The sequence below is a fragment of the Mycteria americana genome, chromosome 5, assembly GCF_035582795.1.
Source record: "Mycteria americana isolate JAX WOST 10 ecotype Jacksonville Zoo and Gardens chromosome 5, USCA_MyAme_1.0, whole genome shotgun sequence".
NCBI lineage: Eukaryota > Metazoa > Chordata > Aves > Ciconiiformes > Ciconiidae > Mycteria > Mycteria americana.
The window spans coordinates 54,838,558-54,851,608 of NC_134369.1; the positions used below are offsets into that span (position 1 = coordinate 54,838,558).

The following is a 13,051-nucleotide window of genomic DNA, read 5'->3' on the forward strand; positions in this document are numbered from 1 at the left end:
TCTACTTGATCTGAAAGCTAAATGGCTTTGGTGGGGCTGTTCATTCTTAATGTAAATCAATTACTGATATTCTTCCTTCCTTGTGTTCTGCGTAGCTTGAATACGCTTGTTTTCATTTTTATGTCTAAGAATATGTTGAGAGTTGAACTCGTATAGCAGAAAATAATTCCCTGCTCTGTATAGTAAGTAGATAAGCTAAGCACTACGTATGTGCCTTTAACTTTTTTTTCTACTTCCCTTTCCTTTTAGCCTTTGTGACACTAACCACAGACTTAGCTTATTCTGTAAGATTTTACTTCATTTAAAGTATAAGAAAATAATACATGCAACCTTCCAAATCAAAGGAACCCACCAGTACCTGACATGGTTTGGAGACAGCATTTCCACCAAAGTGAAAATTTCATAAATAAACATAAAAACCCCTTTTCATGTAACAATTTCACAAAGCTCTGAAATATACCAATTAAGCTTTTTTTTCCCCTTGTCTCAATATGTCACTATGTTTTACTTAAGATTTTGAATGCTCTTTTGAGTTGTATCTCCCAGTCTTCCCCACTGATTGTGCAACGGTTAACATCACAGTGATCACAGCATACAAACTGCATTCCTTCCAGATGAAATTAAACTGAAAGATGTTCTCCCGGCATGCACCCAAAGCACTCCAACTTCTAGTGATCATTCAGTCTGTTGACCAGACTAGAATCAGTCCAAGTAACTCCCTCAATGAATGTCATACAGATACTGGGTCCCCAGCTATTTTACCTACATTTTCCCATTTATTTCTTGACAATATACCAAAAAGTGATGGTAAAATCACTTGGACATCAAGAAAAATACACCACATAACTTTTCAAACCTTCTTAAAATAATTACTCTCCCCAAAATATATTACATCTTTAGTGCAAAAACACAAGAGCATCATCTAAGACATTAGTTACTCTACACTTTGATTTTGTTATTGTATGCCAGTGGCTTGAAAGGTGTACAGACCAATTCCTGTTCTGCTATAATGCTTTGTACCACGACTCCAGATAACTGCAAAAAAGAAAAACAACCCAAAATCTAACCCCACCTTTTAAAGATGGTGCCCAGCAAGCTGTATGATGCCATGTCTTCACAAGTGAAGGACTTCTCTCAATGACTGAGTTACTTCCAAATGAATCATTCACATCACAAAAAGAAAGTTTTACACTTTGCAACACCATGTTTTGCAAAACATTTTTTTAAATAAGGTTTACTGGCAACTGCAGAGGTAAGATCAATTTTTTATGATCTGCAAATTACTTTCAAAATTTTATCCTTTAACTTCTGAGCCAATCTCACCTTGCAAGAAATCTCAACACTACTGCCTCGCAATATGCACTACAGTTTAACTGAATTTTTCAAGAGACAGCTCTTGAATGCAGATTTCCTGATTACAGAAGGCAAATGTAAAAGGAAATAATTTTAGGCTTCTTAAGTACAGGCAACAAATTACTTTCTGTATCTGGTAATATTTATTATTTTAATGATAAATATTTCTATTTATACAATTTATATTAATTATTATATTATTTACACATATTATTTATGTTTATAATATTTATTATTAAAAGCACTGAAACAGTAATGTGCTGAAGCTTTTATCTTCAGTTGCGTGATAGAATCTAATAATTTCAGTTAACTGAAATGTATACAACAAAAAGCCTGCTATCCAGCAATAAGGATATCTTTGTTAATCTTACCTGAAGGCTTCAACTATGATTCTTTCAGATAACTTAGGAGAAACAGAATTGAAGGCTTTCTTGGAGTCTTCAAAAGTCAAAAATCCTCTATCTTTTAAATCAAGATTAGGCAAGAGAAAAATAATATAAATTAAGGGTTTTTTTAAACTACTTAATACAATCATGTTTGCATGTGAGCTAATCAATTAACATGTCTGAAATTATTATACACTCTTTAAGTTACTGTATTCACAAAATATTTTAGGATGGCTACTTTATATAGACAAACAGTCTAAGAAAGATTTTATACTGACAATTCCTTTCTACCACTGGGAACCCTGTTCAAAAGTACTGTGCCTACGACATCCACCACTTTCTTATTTAAGTTTTAATTTTAAAAGTAGGCATTTTGAATTGAAAATTTCAGATTTGTAAAACTTTGAAAATATAGACTCTAAAATATGCAAAATTACATTTCAAATGTATCATTTGACATTCACATCAAATCTAGCATTGACATCTTAGTTACTCTGAGCATTGTGTTTCAAAAATTTTCTTTCATAAAAGATTTCTCCTTCAGTTTAATCCTGCTGCAGACTTAAGATCCTGAATACATTATATCAGAGTAATAGCAACTGATCAATCACTTAGGTTATGAATTCACTTCCAGATCCAACTGGAAAATAAACCATCTCAAACAGGGCTATTGCAGATCATGTGCAGCAGATAGAAAGACAAACAAAAGTACAGTGCTTGAAACAGTTAAGTCCTTTGAAATAACTCACTAAAAATAACACTTCAAAAGCTACTTTTAGTTCATAGCAAAAAGCTGAGTGGATGCTTATCTGATCATCCCAACATCTGATCTGCCATATGCTTCACTTTCCTTCTTTTCAAGGACTATAGCCCTATCTCAGGTCAGGAAGAAAAAGGCAAAGGATCATCTGAATGTCCATCAGCTCAGAGGCTCCTGATGAAGTTTTCCTTTTTTCAGTTTGGTGATGGGAGATCCTCTGCTGTCTAGCAGGAATGAAAAAGAATCATCACATCTACCTCCCAACAAGAATGAGAAAAAATCCTTGTTGCTTTGGTTTCCCTTCCTTGGTCTATCACGAGAAGTAAAAAAGATCTATACCCATCACCAGGGACAGAAATCCATAGAATATGTGGCATAAATGAGTGGAGATATAGGAGTAAAAGAAATAATGAGAGGTAGTAACAGCAAGTAGGTAGGGTGAATGGCTAGAGATTCTTTTAACAGCTGGAGGAGCTCATAGTACAACAGACAATTCAGAGCTACCATCTAGAACGCCACAACCTACTGACCCTGACTTCATTTATAGTAATATCATCATGATCTTTGCTACTCTGGTACTGTTTTACTTAACCTTGCAGCATCCAGGCCATGTCATCTTAACTTCTTTTTATTTTCTTCAGGTGTTCTGTTTTGCTTAATTGTTTTAGAATTAAATTAATACTTCAAATATTTAGGAGAAAAAACTTACCTTGCACATCAAAAGCTGTAAATATTTGCCTTGTTTCATTACTGTATAACTGTACAGCCTTCTTTGCACTCATGAGATTTAAAAACTTTTCAAATAATAGACCTAGAAAAATGTAAAATATAAATAAATCTCCCTGAAAAGAAGTCAGGTTTTCTCCTTAAAAATATGTACGACTGTAGTCTAAAAATTATGAATAATTTTAATTATATAAATAACAAAAAAAACCCCTGAAATAATAGTCTTCAAAGTTAGACGATGATCATGCAAACATTTCAGTATCATTTAAATTTTCTCACATATTTTCTATACCTCAGTATAATGCTTCTGTTTACTTCTACTTTTTTCTTCTTGTTACCTGCCATCTCATATTTCTTTGCACTGGAGAGAAACATGGACTTTTCTAAGTCAATAGCAGTTGCACGCCATGGATAAAGATCCATGCTGCATAAACAATCTATCTGGCATCATTCCCAGCAGTGAGAGAACTCTGAAATAATCTATAACCTCAGATATAGATTCCTATAAAATTCATGATAAAATTGAATGTAGAACTGGATTGGTTATTCCTCCCGTATACCATATGAAAGTCTTTACTTGTACATTTATCTTATCCTTTTAATGAACTGAAAATGAAAGAAATTGAAATGCAAACCTAGTTTGTAAGTCCTTAATTGACCATTTCTTCTAAAATCCAAGTAAAACATAAAAATTAAGAAACAAAAATCTCCCCCTCAAAACTTCAGGCCTCCCCATGAAACATGCAAAAATCTTGATATAAAAATTCTGCAGATACATATTTTTTTGGCAAAAAAATCCCACTTCAGCTCAATAATTAAACAGACAAAAAATCCTTTCTCATAACTTTCTAATATATGCTTTACACTCATTTTAAACAATTTAATTTTCTTTAGAAGGCAACATGACTGTATGCTGCAGGAATTTTTCTTTATCAAAAAATATAACAAAAGCTCTGCACTGTCTTTCTTTTGATTCATTCATATCCTATTCTTTCTGCAGTGCTTCAAAAGCACAACTCCTTCAGCTCCACCTGCTGTCTCAATTCAAATCTTAAACTCCAAGCTTACAGATTTCCAGTGTTTCTTTCCTTATTTCTTCTTGAAAAATCGTATGTTAAGAACTGTTACAGTCTCAGTTTCCAGGATTACAAAGACTTGCTGCTTTCAACTGCTAGGTTCTGTACATGCACAATTTCTTTAATAACAGAGGTTGCCTAAACATACTGAACTTGCCTGCATGAACAGCTTTCCATTCAATTGGATAACTATGGAAGTGAAACCATAAAAAGCAATATAAGCTTTCTATCCATTTATTTTTTCTCTTTCAGAGTAACATACGAGCCCAGAAAATTACAGTATAGAATTTTCCTTTTATAGAATGACTCCTCTAATAGAGTGCCGCCTATTCATTGATCTTGAGACTTGGCAATTTAAGTGCTACTAGAACAGGCTGTAAAGCTATCTCAACACACAAAAAGGTCATCTTAAAAAAATATTCAAGCCAATTAGGTATTAACAAATCCATAATCTATCTTTACATATTAGCTCACTATTTTTGGTTCAGGCATTCATATGTGGTTGTCCTCTTGAAAAAAATCTGAGTAAAATCTTCATTCTGCATTTGTTGCCTAAACTAAAGATTTACAAGTAAGGGCGTGGTTTAATGAACAAGGGTTTTAGCATCAATGCTAGAATAAACAGAACCAGCCTCCGCAATGCCCTTCAAATGTGTTGATACAAATACTTGTGGGGCTATGTGGCAAGAAGGATGAGGGAACTTATGGATAAAAGCAACCACATTTTTTTGCCACTTCAATTTTATACGAATCATATCTCCAGTAAGACTTGCCACTTGACCCCACAAACAGATGTATGGGCATAATTGATAAGGTCAAGGACAAGAAAAAAACAAGCAGAACTATATAAATGGGAGGGTTGTTACAGAAAGAGGTATTTATTGAACTGTGATGTAAGACTCCAGTATTTGCCCAAGTAAACAGTGGAACAGTATCAAAAACCTGATAGAACCTTTTTCATCACATATCAACTTGAACACTAAAAACCACTAATTACTTTTTTCTATCACTAATCTATATAATGTTGCTATTAAGAAATACCACTTTGAGAAGCAAGAATAAGTTTGAGCTAAATGTAACATACAAGCACTAAAAATATTACAAAACTAAATAAAATCATATGATCCTCTATAATAGCCATGGTCAGTTCATTTATAGAATCATAGAATAGAATCATAGAATCATTTAGATTGGAAAAAAACCTTAGGATCATCAAGTCCAACTGTTAACCTAACACTGCCAAGTCCACCACTAAACCATGTCCCTAAGCACCACATCTGCACATCTTTTAAATACCTCCAGGGATGGTGACTCAACCACTTCCCTGGGCAGCCTGTTCCAATGCTTGATAACCCTTTCGGTGAAGAAATTTTTCCTGATACCCAGTCTAAACCTCCCCTGGTGCAACTTGAGGCCGTTCCCTCTCGTCCTATCGCTTGTTACCTGGGAGAAGAGACCAACCCCCACCTCTCTACAACCTCCTTTCAGGTAGTTGTAGAGAGCGATAAGGTCTCCCCTCAGCCTCCTTTTCTCCAGGCTAAACAACCCCAGTTCCCTCAGCCACTCCTCATCAGACTTGTGCTCCAGACCCTTCACCAGCTTCGTTGCCCTTCTCTGGACATGCTCCAGCACCTCAATATCCCTCTTGTAGTGAGGGGCCCAAAACTGAACACAGTATTCGAGGTGCGGCCTCACCAGTGCTGAGTACAGGGGCACGATCACTTCCCTACTCCTGCTGGCCACGCTATTTCTGATACAAGCCAGGATGCCGTTGGCTTTCTTGGCCACCTGGGCACACTGCTGGCTCATATTCAGCCGGCTGTCAACCAACACCCCCAGGTCCTTCTCTGCCAGGCAGCTTTCCAGCCACTCTTCCCCAAGCCTGTAGCGTTGCATGGGGTTGTTGCGACCCAAGTGCAGGACCCGGCACTTGGCCTTGTTGAACCTCATACAATTACATACGTTATCATTAATCTACATCAGGTTCTTCAAAACCCTTGAGAGTCTAAGCTTCAGATTTTTTAAATCTATGAATGAAAAAGGAGTAGAAATAATTGACAGATAAGTGTTTGCGTATTACCTGAATTTCATGGTCTCACAGAAGACACTACTGAATCTACCTCCACCTGCAACACAGAAGATATGCCACAGTGGTTTTCTACAGAGGTGATAAATCTGAACTCCTGTGTGATTTCCATTTTATATAAATAGTATGTGATTTCACTAAATACTGATCTCATTATAATACAAATTACACAACAGTATCATCTATGGCATTTAAGTAAGAAAATATTTTATTCTAATTAAAATAAAACCACCTCTTTTTTATCCAGTAAACTAAGTCTATATGTAGTCCCAATAGAATCCTAATCAATATCCAAATCTTAAACTAAGTATGCTTAAACAAACATGCTTAACTTTATACAGATTAGAGTTCAACTACACACAAAGGAACTGTAATATTCAAAACTAACTTTTGGAGCATCAGCCAAATTTGTTATTTCCTTTAAACAGTGAAAGAACTTTCTGTTTCAATATTCAGATTGGAGATCAACTATTTTCTGAAACACAGTTTGATCAAAATCCATTTGGTAAACCTCCCTAAAATAAAAACTTTAATAAAAAGGTAGAGAATAAAAAAATAAGAAGGAAGTGAAAAAAACCTGTTTGCATCACCCAGTTTCTACAACTATCCTGAAACCAATCCACTACTGTCTCATTTTATGTACTATGTATCTCCGTTACTGTCTTTCAGTAGGATCTTACCTCACAGTTTTATCTGATAGGAACACAGGACTGACACTTACTTGTTGATTAGCATGTTACCAAGATTCACTAATTCTCACTAATATTAGTGTGTTACCGAGATTCCTTACAGTACAAAAGCAAAAAGCTAAATGACATGATGAAAACAAAAAAATTGACTTTTCAGAACTGAAGTAGGAGGTGACCAAGAGATCACTGGAAAAGATCTTTGAACACTGTAAGGAACAGAAAGGGAGTGTATATCCAGGAAAGCAGAGAGGTTCACTTTGGGCTATATTTATACCGCTTTTTAGCAAGACTGAGTGCTAATGAGTCCAAGCTCTTGCATCTACGTTACTAGAATACAAGAATGCACATAGCTGCAGCACTGAGACAACTCACATGGGAGGAGACGACATGTTAGCAGCTTCTAGTGCAACCTAAGCGTACTCCATTCTGGAGAACGGACAAGCCAAACATGCCGTGACCAGTTAACCTAAGACTATATGTTCCATTTGGCCTGCAACACTTTTCACATAGACTGTGTCAGGCGTACAAATAGGCTAGGGAGTCCTTTTTAGAAAGCTTTGATAAGATGTGCCAGAAGAGCAGCTGGAAGTTGTAAGCAGCCCTGGGCTCAGACTGCCCTTCTGTTCTCTGGATGTCAGGGTGCCCTGCTGTTGGCACCTTGTTCAGCAGCAGGTGCCGACCTACCGGTGTCCTGTTGTGAAGGTACGGACTTGGGTCAGGGAAAATACTGGGCATTTTGGGGGGCCTGGCCTCCTAGGCACAGTGTAGAGAGTGCTTTTAGTTAGATCTAAATGTAACAGTACCAGGGATGAAACTTCAGCTGGGGAAACAACATATTTTCATGACTGCTATTCCTGCAGTACCCTTTTCATTTGAAACACTTAACACCTGACTGTGCAGTTAGCCAGCTAAATGGTTGTTGAAATATGGGAGCTTTTTAGATCAGTTCAAATAATTTGGGGGAAAAGAGGATCACTGAACCAAACTTTCAGAGAAAAAAAGTATAAGTCCCACAAACATGATGCCCGCAATGCTGCTTGTTCCTAGAAATGATGATTTTTATATGCTAATATATCAAGTATACATACAGTATCAGTCCAACAATCAGGTTAATCTCTTTCTATGTTCATGTTTTCCTAGTTACTTGTCTCAGAAGGCTTAATTTTAAACAGTAGCAAGTTCAGAATCTCTATGAATAACCACACAAAAACAATATTTTATAAAAAATAATATAGAATTGTTACAACAAATTATTTTGAAAAAGCCAGTGGAGTAGGAATGTGATTCAAATTCTTAGGTCCCACCTTCTCCAGTAAAGAGTTCGTTAATGACATCTAGTGGGTAAAGTTAGTATTACTTTTAATTTACAGAATAAATGAAAACATGGCCAAAAAAAAGATGCAGCAACAATTTACTAAAAACGGAGTTGCTTGATTGCAGTTGATGATGCTAAGTAATTGCCATTTCTACTGAAAAATGTATTGTAGTATGTAGTGTAGTTGAGGAAACAGTTTCGCCTTAACTTAAGAAGTAACGCATGCATACCATTCCCTATTTCTTGGAAAACCTATTGGAAGTACTCTCTTTGCCAGGACTGTTCTTAGCGACTTTAGAAGACATACAAGGGCTGTTACAATAGTCTCTGATTTTAATCATTTTGACAACAAAGTAAAATGCACAATAACATGCTCAAGAACTGGATCCTAACAATCAGCTTTTAGGATTGTAACTTCTGTGTTTGGTTCCTATGTGGTGCACAAAGTTGTGTTTCTCAGAACTAGATTAAAAACTACCAAAATGTTGAAAGGAACACTTACAAGACCTGGGCATCAGCAAAAGCAAAAGGTGTGGCTGTGCCATAAACCATAGTTAATGCATGTTAGCAAAAGCCACAAAGAAAAGTAGCTGTCTACCCAGGGATCTTTCAGTACTTCACAATGAGCAGTCACTGGGTAAAGACCAACAGTTGCTGGAATTGGGCCCACTTAAGGAGCTAGCAAAACCACTAGATGACAGAATCACTCCTGGAACAAACGTTTTTAATTAATTTTTGTGCAGCTGCACAGACAAAATGGTCTACAGCCAGGTGGTCGCGGCACTGCCTAGAGACACAGCAGGTGTGACTTGGCACCTTGTCAGGCAGAAGTAACTAAATCTGCACCTCCTTCCTTCCCAGGAGTCCTCCACTTCTATTCTCTTTCCAGGAAGGAGCCATCAGTGACTTTTGCACAGAACCTGCTCTTGTTTGAATGCCTTAAGCATGTTTTGAGTACTCCTACTAGAAGAAACATTCAGGGAATTTAACAGAACAGCTAACTTTTACATGAAGGTAAAAACGGACAGGAGAAGATAGATAAGGCCCAGCTGAGCATTTTCAGATTCATAATTCAGCAGTTAAGACTCACTTTGGAAGTCTAAATTATTTTTAGATCTGGCCCTAGCTCATTGAGAGAATGTTTACCCACGGCTGAAAGGTATCAGAGATGACTACTTTCACAGTTTAATAAAACATTTCTGTGATTTTTACTTTAAATCACCACAGACAAAATTTTGTTTCTGACCTTGTTAAGACTCTTTTTCTAAAATACGTATTTAAGTAAAAAAAAAAAAAATTAGTCACAAGTGGTCCTTGGGGAAGAAGATTGCTCAAACTGGAGAAGAAAGATGAATCATCATTTCTATGCTAAATATACCCTATAGTATATTGGTCAAGCTTGTATCGACATGCCATGAGAACGACAAACTCACAGACACATGTATTTATTTTGAAATCTTGCATGTGTGTTCTTCTTTTGAGATCACTTGCAGTACTAGAATGGAAACATAACTTCCAGAACTACATTAAGCCGTACAATTTATCCTGTATCTTCCTGTGAGTATGCAACACATTATTTCTCTCAATAAACCTTTCTTTTGTTAAGATTTTTGTACAGCTATAGATTTATATTAGAGAAGTCAAGACTAAAAATGTGCATCTGTTACTTGAAAGCAAAAATAGCTATATTTTTGAGAATACATGTTTATTATTAGGATATGTGGTAGTTTCACATCTACTGAAACCACTGAGTGGAAGAAATGGAGTGTACCACTAATAAAAAGCAATAATTGACCAATAACAAGTTCAGTAAGTCACTTATTTCATACATCTTGTACACGTACGAAATACAATGCATCCTGCTCATCACAGGAAAGGTAGGGGTTTGATTATTTTCTTTTGCAATAAATACCCCCAGATAAGAAAATTACTTCAAGAATCTGTAGGTATTTCTGTTTACCAAACCTACAGTAATCCACTGCAATTAGTGCAGACCAGTCAGTACAGAGTTCTCAATAGTGAGACATCTATATAAGCTGGATCTTCAGAACACAAATGAAAAAACATACACGCTTGAGGGTTTATAACCAAACGACTTTACTACAGCAACTTTAAATTCCTCTCTGCTTAAATAGCCTTTGTTATCTTCATCACACACTTCAAAAACCTAGAGAAAGAAAGTGATTTGCATTAAAAACCAATAAACCTGACCTAATATTTTTTACTTTGAATAACTGTTACGGGAAGAATAAAATAGGCACTTGCTGAATAAACTATGCTATTTAAAAAAAAACTATTGAAGATTAGTTGCATCTCTGTCAGAACTCTGGTCATCTACTCTGTTACAGTATGTAAAAATGGACTGAGTCCGTTTAATTTTAAATTTTGGTTAAGTTAAAATAAAGTTATCCTACTTCTACGTTTCATGTGCCTATTATGAAAAGGCTTTTTGCAAACTTAGAATATATGGTACAGACTTCTGGAAACCAAATTACATTAGATTTGTTTCTGCAAGATCTTGAATTTTTTCTTGAAAAATGCCAGGCATCTTTAATTCTCTTAGTTAAGTCACTATATAGACAGGAACTATGAGGAGAGACTGGAATGCAAGCATAGTCAGAAGCCATGAAATTTTCTGAAGTACTTTTAGAAAACAAACACTGTTTCCATAGTCTATACTTAGACAAGAGATTTGCACATAACATGCAAAAACCATGTAACTTCCCCAAGAGCTTTTCCCACAGAAGACCTTCAGCAGGGGTTCGTAATGAAACATCTAATCTCATAGTACTGAAGGGTACATCTACAGATTGCTTCAGGAAGAAGCATTACATGCAACTCTGCAGAAAAGTACTAATAAAATTCACAGAATCACAGAATCATATAGGTTGGAAAAGACCTTTAAGATCATCGAGTCCAACCATAAACCTAACACTGCCAAAAACCACCACTACACCATGTCTCTAAGTACCTCATCCAAACGTCCTTTAAATACCTCCAGGGATGGCGACTCAACCACTTCCCTGGGCAGTCTGTTCCAATGCTTGATAACCCTCTCGGTGAAGAAAAATTTCCTAATATCCAGTCTAAACCTCCCCTGGCGCAACTTGAGGCCATTTCCTCTTGTCCTATCACTTGTTACCTGGGAGAAGAGACCAACCCCCACCTCTCTACAACCTCCTTTCAGGTAGTTGTAGAGAGCGATGAGGTCTCCCCTCAGCCTCCTTTTCTCCAGGCTAAACAACCCCAGCTCCCTCAGCCGCTCCTCATCAGACTTCTGCTCCAAACCCTTCACCAGCTTCGTTGCCCTTCTCTGTACGCGCTCCAGTACCTCAATATCCCTCTTGTAGTGGGGGGCCCAAAACTGAACACAGTATTCGAGGTGTGGTTGTAAATTACACAAACACGTTGAAATTTCATCAATGTTTTTCTAGGTGTAGCTTGCCGATTTTATTGCATGCTGATATAAGACGCATTATTTGTTAACTGCATTCACAAGCTTGTAATAAATTGATGAGAACCAAATGCTAAGACAGTTCATTTTGGTAGACAGAGCAAGCTTTGATGTAGTCCAGGCTCTTACTTTGATTAATTTTACACCTGTTTTCCTCCCACTCCCTTCTTGAAGTCCTCACGCAGTTATCTCATTAGCAGGGCACTTCAGACACGGGAATTAGCACCGAGCTGAATGAACGATTATGCAAATACCGCACCTGCCCTAAACCAATACTAAGGTCAACTAAAGACTTATTAGATTAATTCAGGTCACTGAGACGTGGCTGTTTTGCCGGTTTAGCAGTTTTGAGAGAGGTGCCCCAGCTGCCTGAGCGCCTCTCCACACCCGTGCGCCCCTGGGAGGCCGGAAAAGCCCTTCAGGCTTCACCGGGCACCGACGGGACGGACCCGCCGCCCCCCGGGCTCCTCACCCGCCCGGCTGCGGAAGGGCGGGCTCCCTGCAGCCCACGGGCGGCCGCAGGCGCGCAGCGCGCTCAGGGCGGCCGCAGGCCCGCGCTGCCTGCCAACCCGCGCGCCGCCACCAGCTCCCGTGGGGCAAGCGCAGCGCCGGCGTCGATTGGCTAAAACCAGACGCGCGCCATTGGCTCAGGAGGAGGGGAGGGGCTGCGCCGCGCTGCGGGAAGGCGGGCCCCGCTCTGCTCTTCATCGCCGGTCTCGGGTGTGCTGGCGGGCCGGCAGGTAGGCGGCTGTTCTCCCGCAGCGGGCGCTGGCGGCGGGGGCGAGTGGCGGGGCCCGTGAGGTCCCGGCGCGGGCGGCGGCCGCCCGGCTGCGGGGCGGGAGCGGCCATTGGGCCCTTGGCGCCGTGGCTCGCGCGCTGGCTCGCGCCCCCTCAGCCAGCGGCGGCTGCGGGGATGGCGCCTCCCCCGCGCGCGGGCTCTGCCCTCCCCTCTCGTGGGGCGGTGCCGAAGCCGGCGGGAGCAGCGGGCCCGTCCGCACGGCCCTCGGCGGCCGGGGCGGCCGCGCCCGGGCTTCCTGCCGCCCTGGGCTTGGGGCAGGGGCGCGGTTGAGGGCCTCGCCGGGAGCGCGGGGGGAGGATGTGGTCCCAGGCTGTGGTCCCGCAGAGGCAGTCGGAAAGGGTGGCCCTGGCTCGGCTCTGTGCTCCTGTGTCCCCTCAGCAGAGCGCACTATGCCCCTAAGCGTTAGG

The 13,051-nt window shown here is 39.3% G+C and overlaps 1 protein-coding gene across 1 annotated transcript in view; it reads right to left on the bottom strand.

The window, feature by feature from the left end:
• The window catches only part of EFCAB11 (EF-hand calcium binding domain 11), a 74,553-nt gene extending 62,000 nt beyond the window's left edge, over window positions 1-12,553 (bottom strand). The window contains 5 exon segments of the mRNA XM_075501635.1: window positions 1,725-1,815; window positions 3,209-3,310; window positions 6,382-6,427; window positions 10,463-10,558; window positions 12,356-12,553. Coding sequence (XP_075357750.1) covers window positions 1,725-1,815; window positions 3,209-3,310; window positions 6,382-6,427; window positions 10,463-10,558; window positions 12,356-12,553 — 533 coding nt within the window.
• Between the last annotated feature and the right edge of the window lie 498 nt (window positions 12,554-13,051).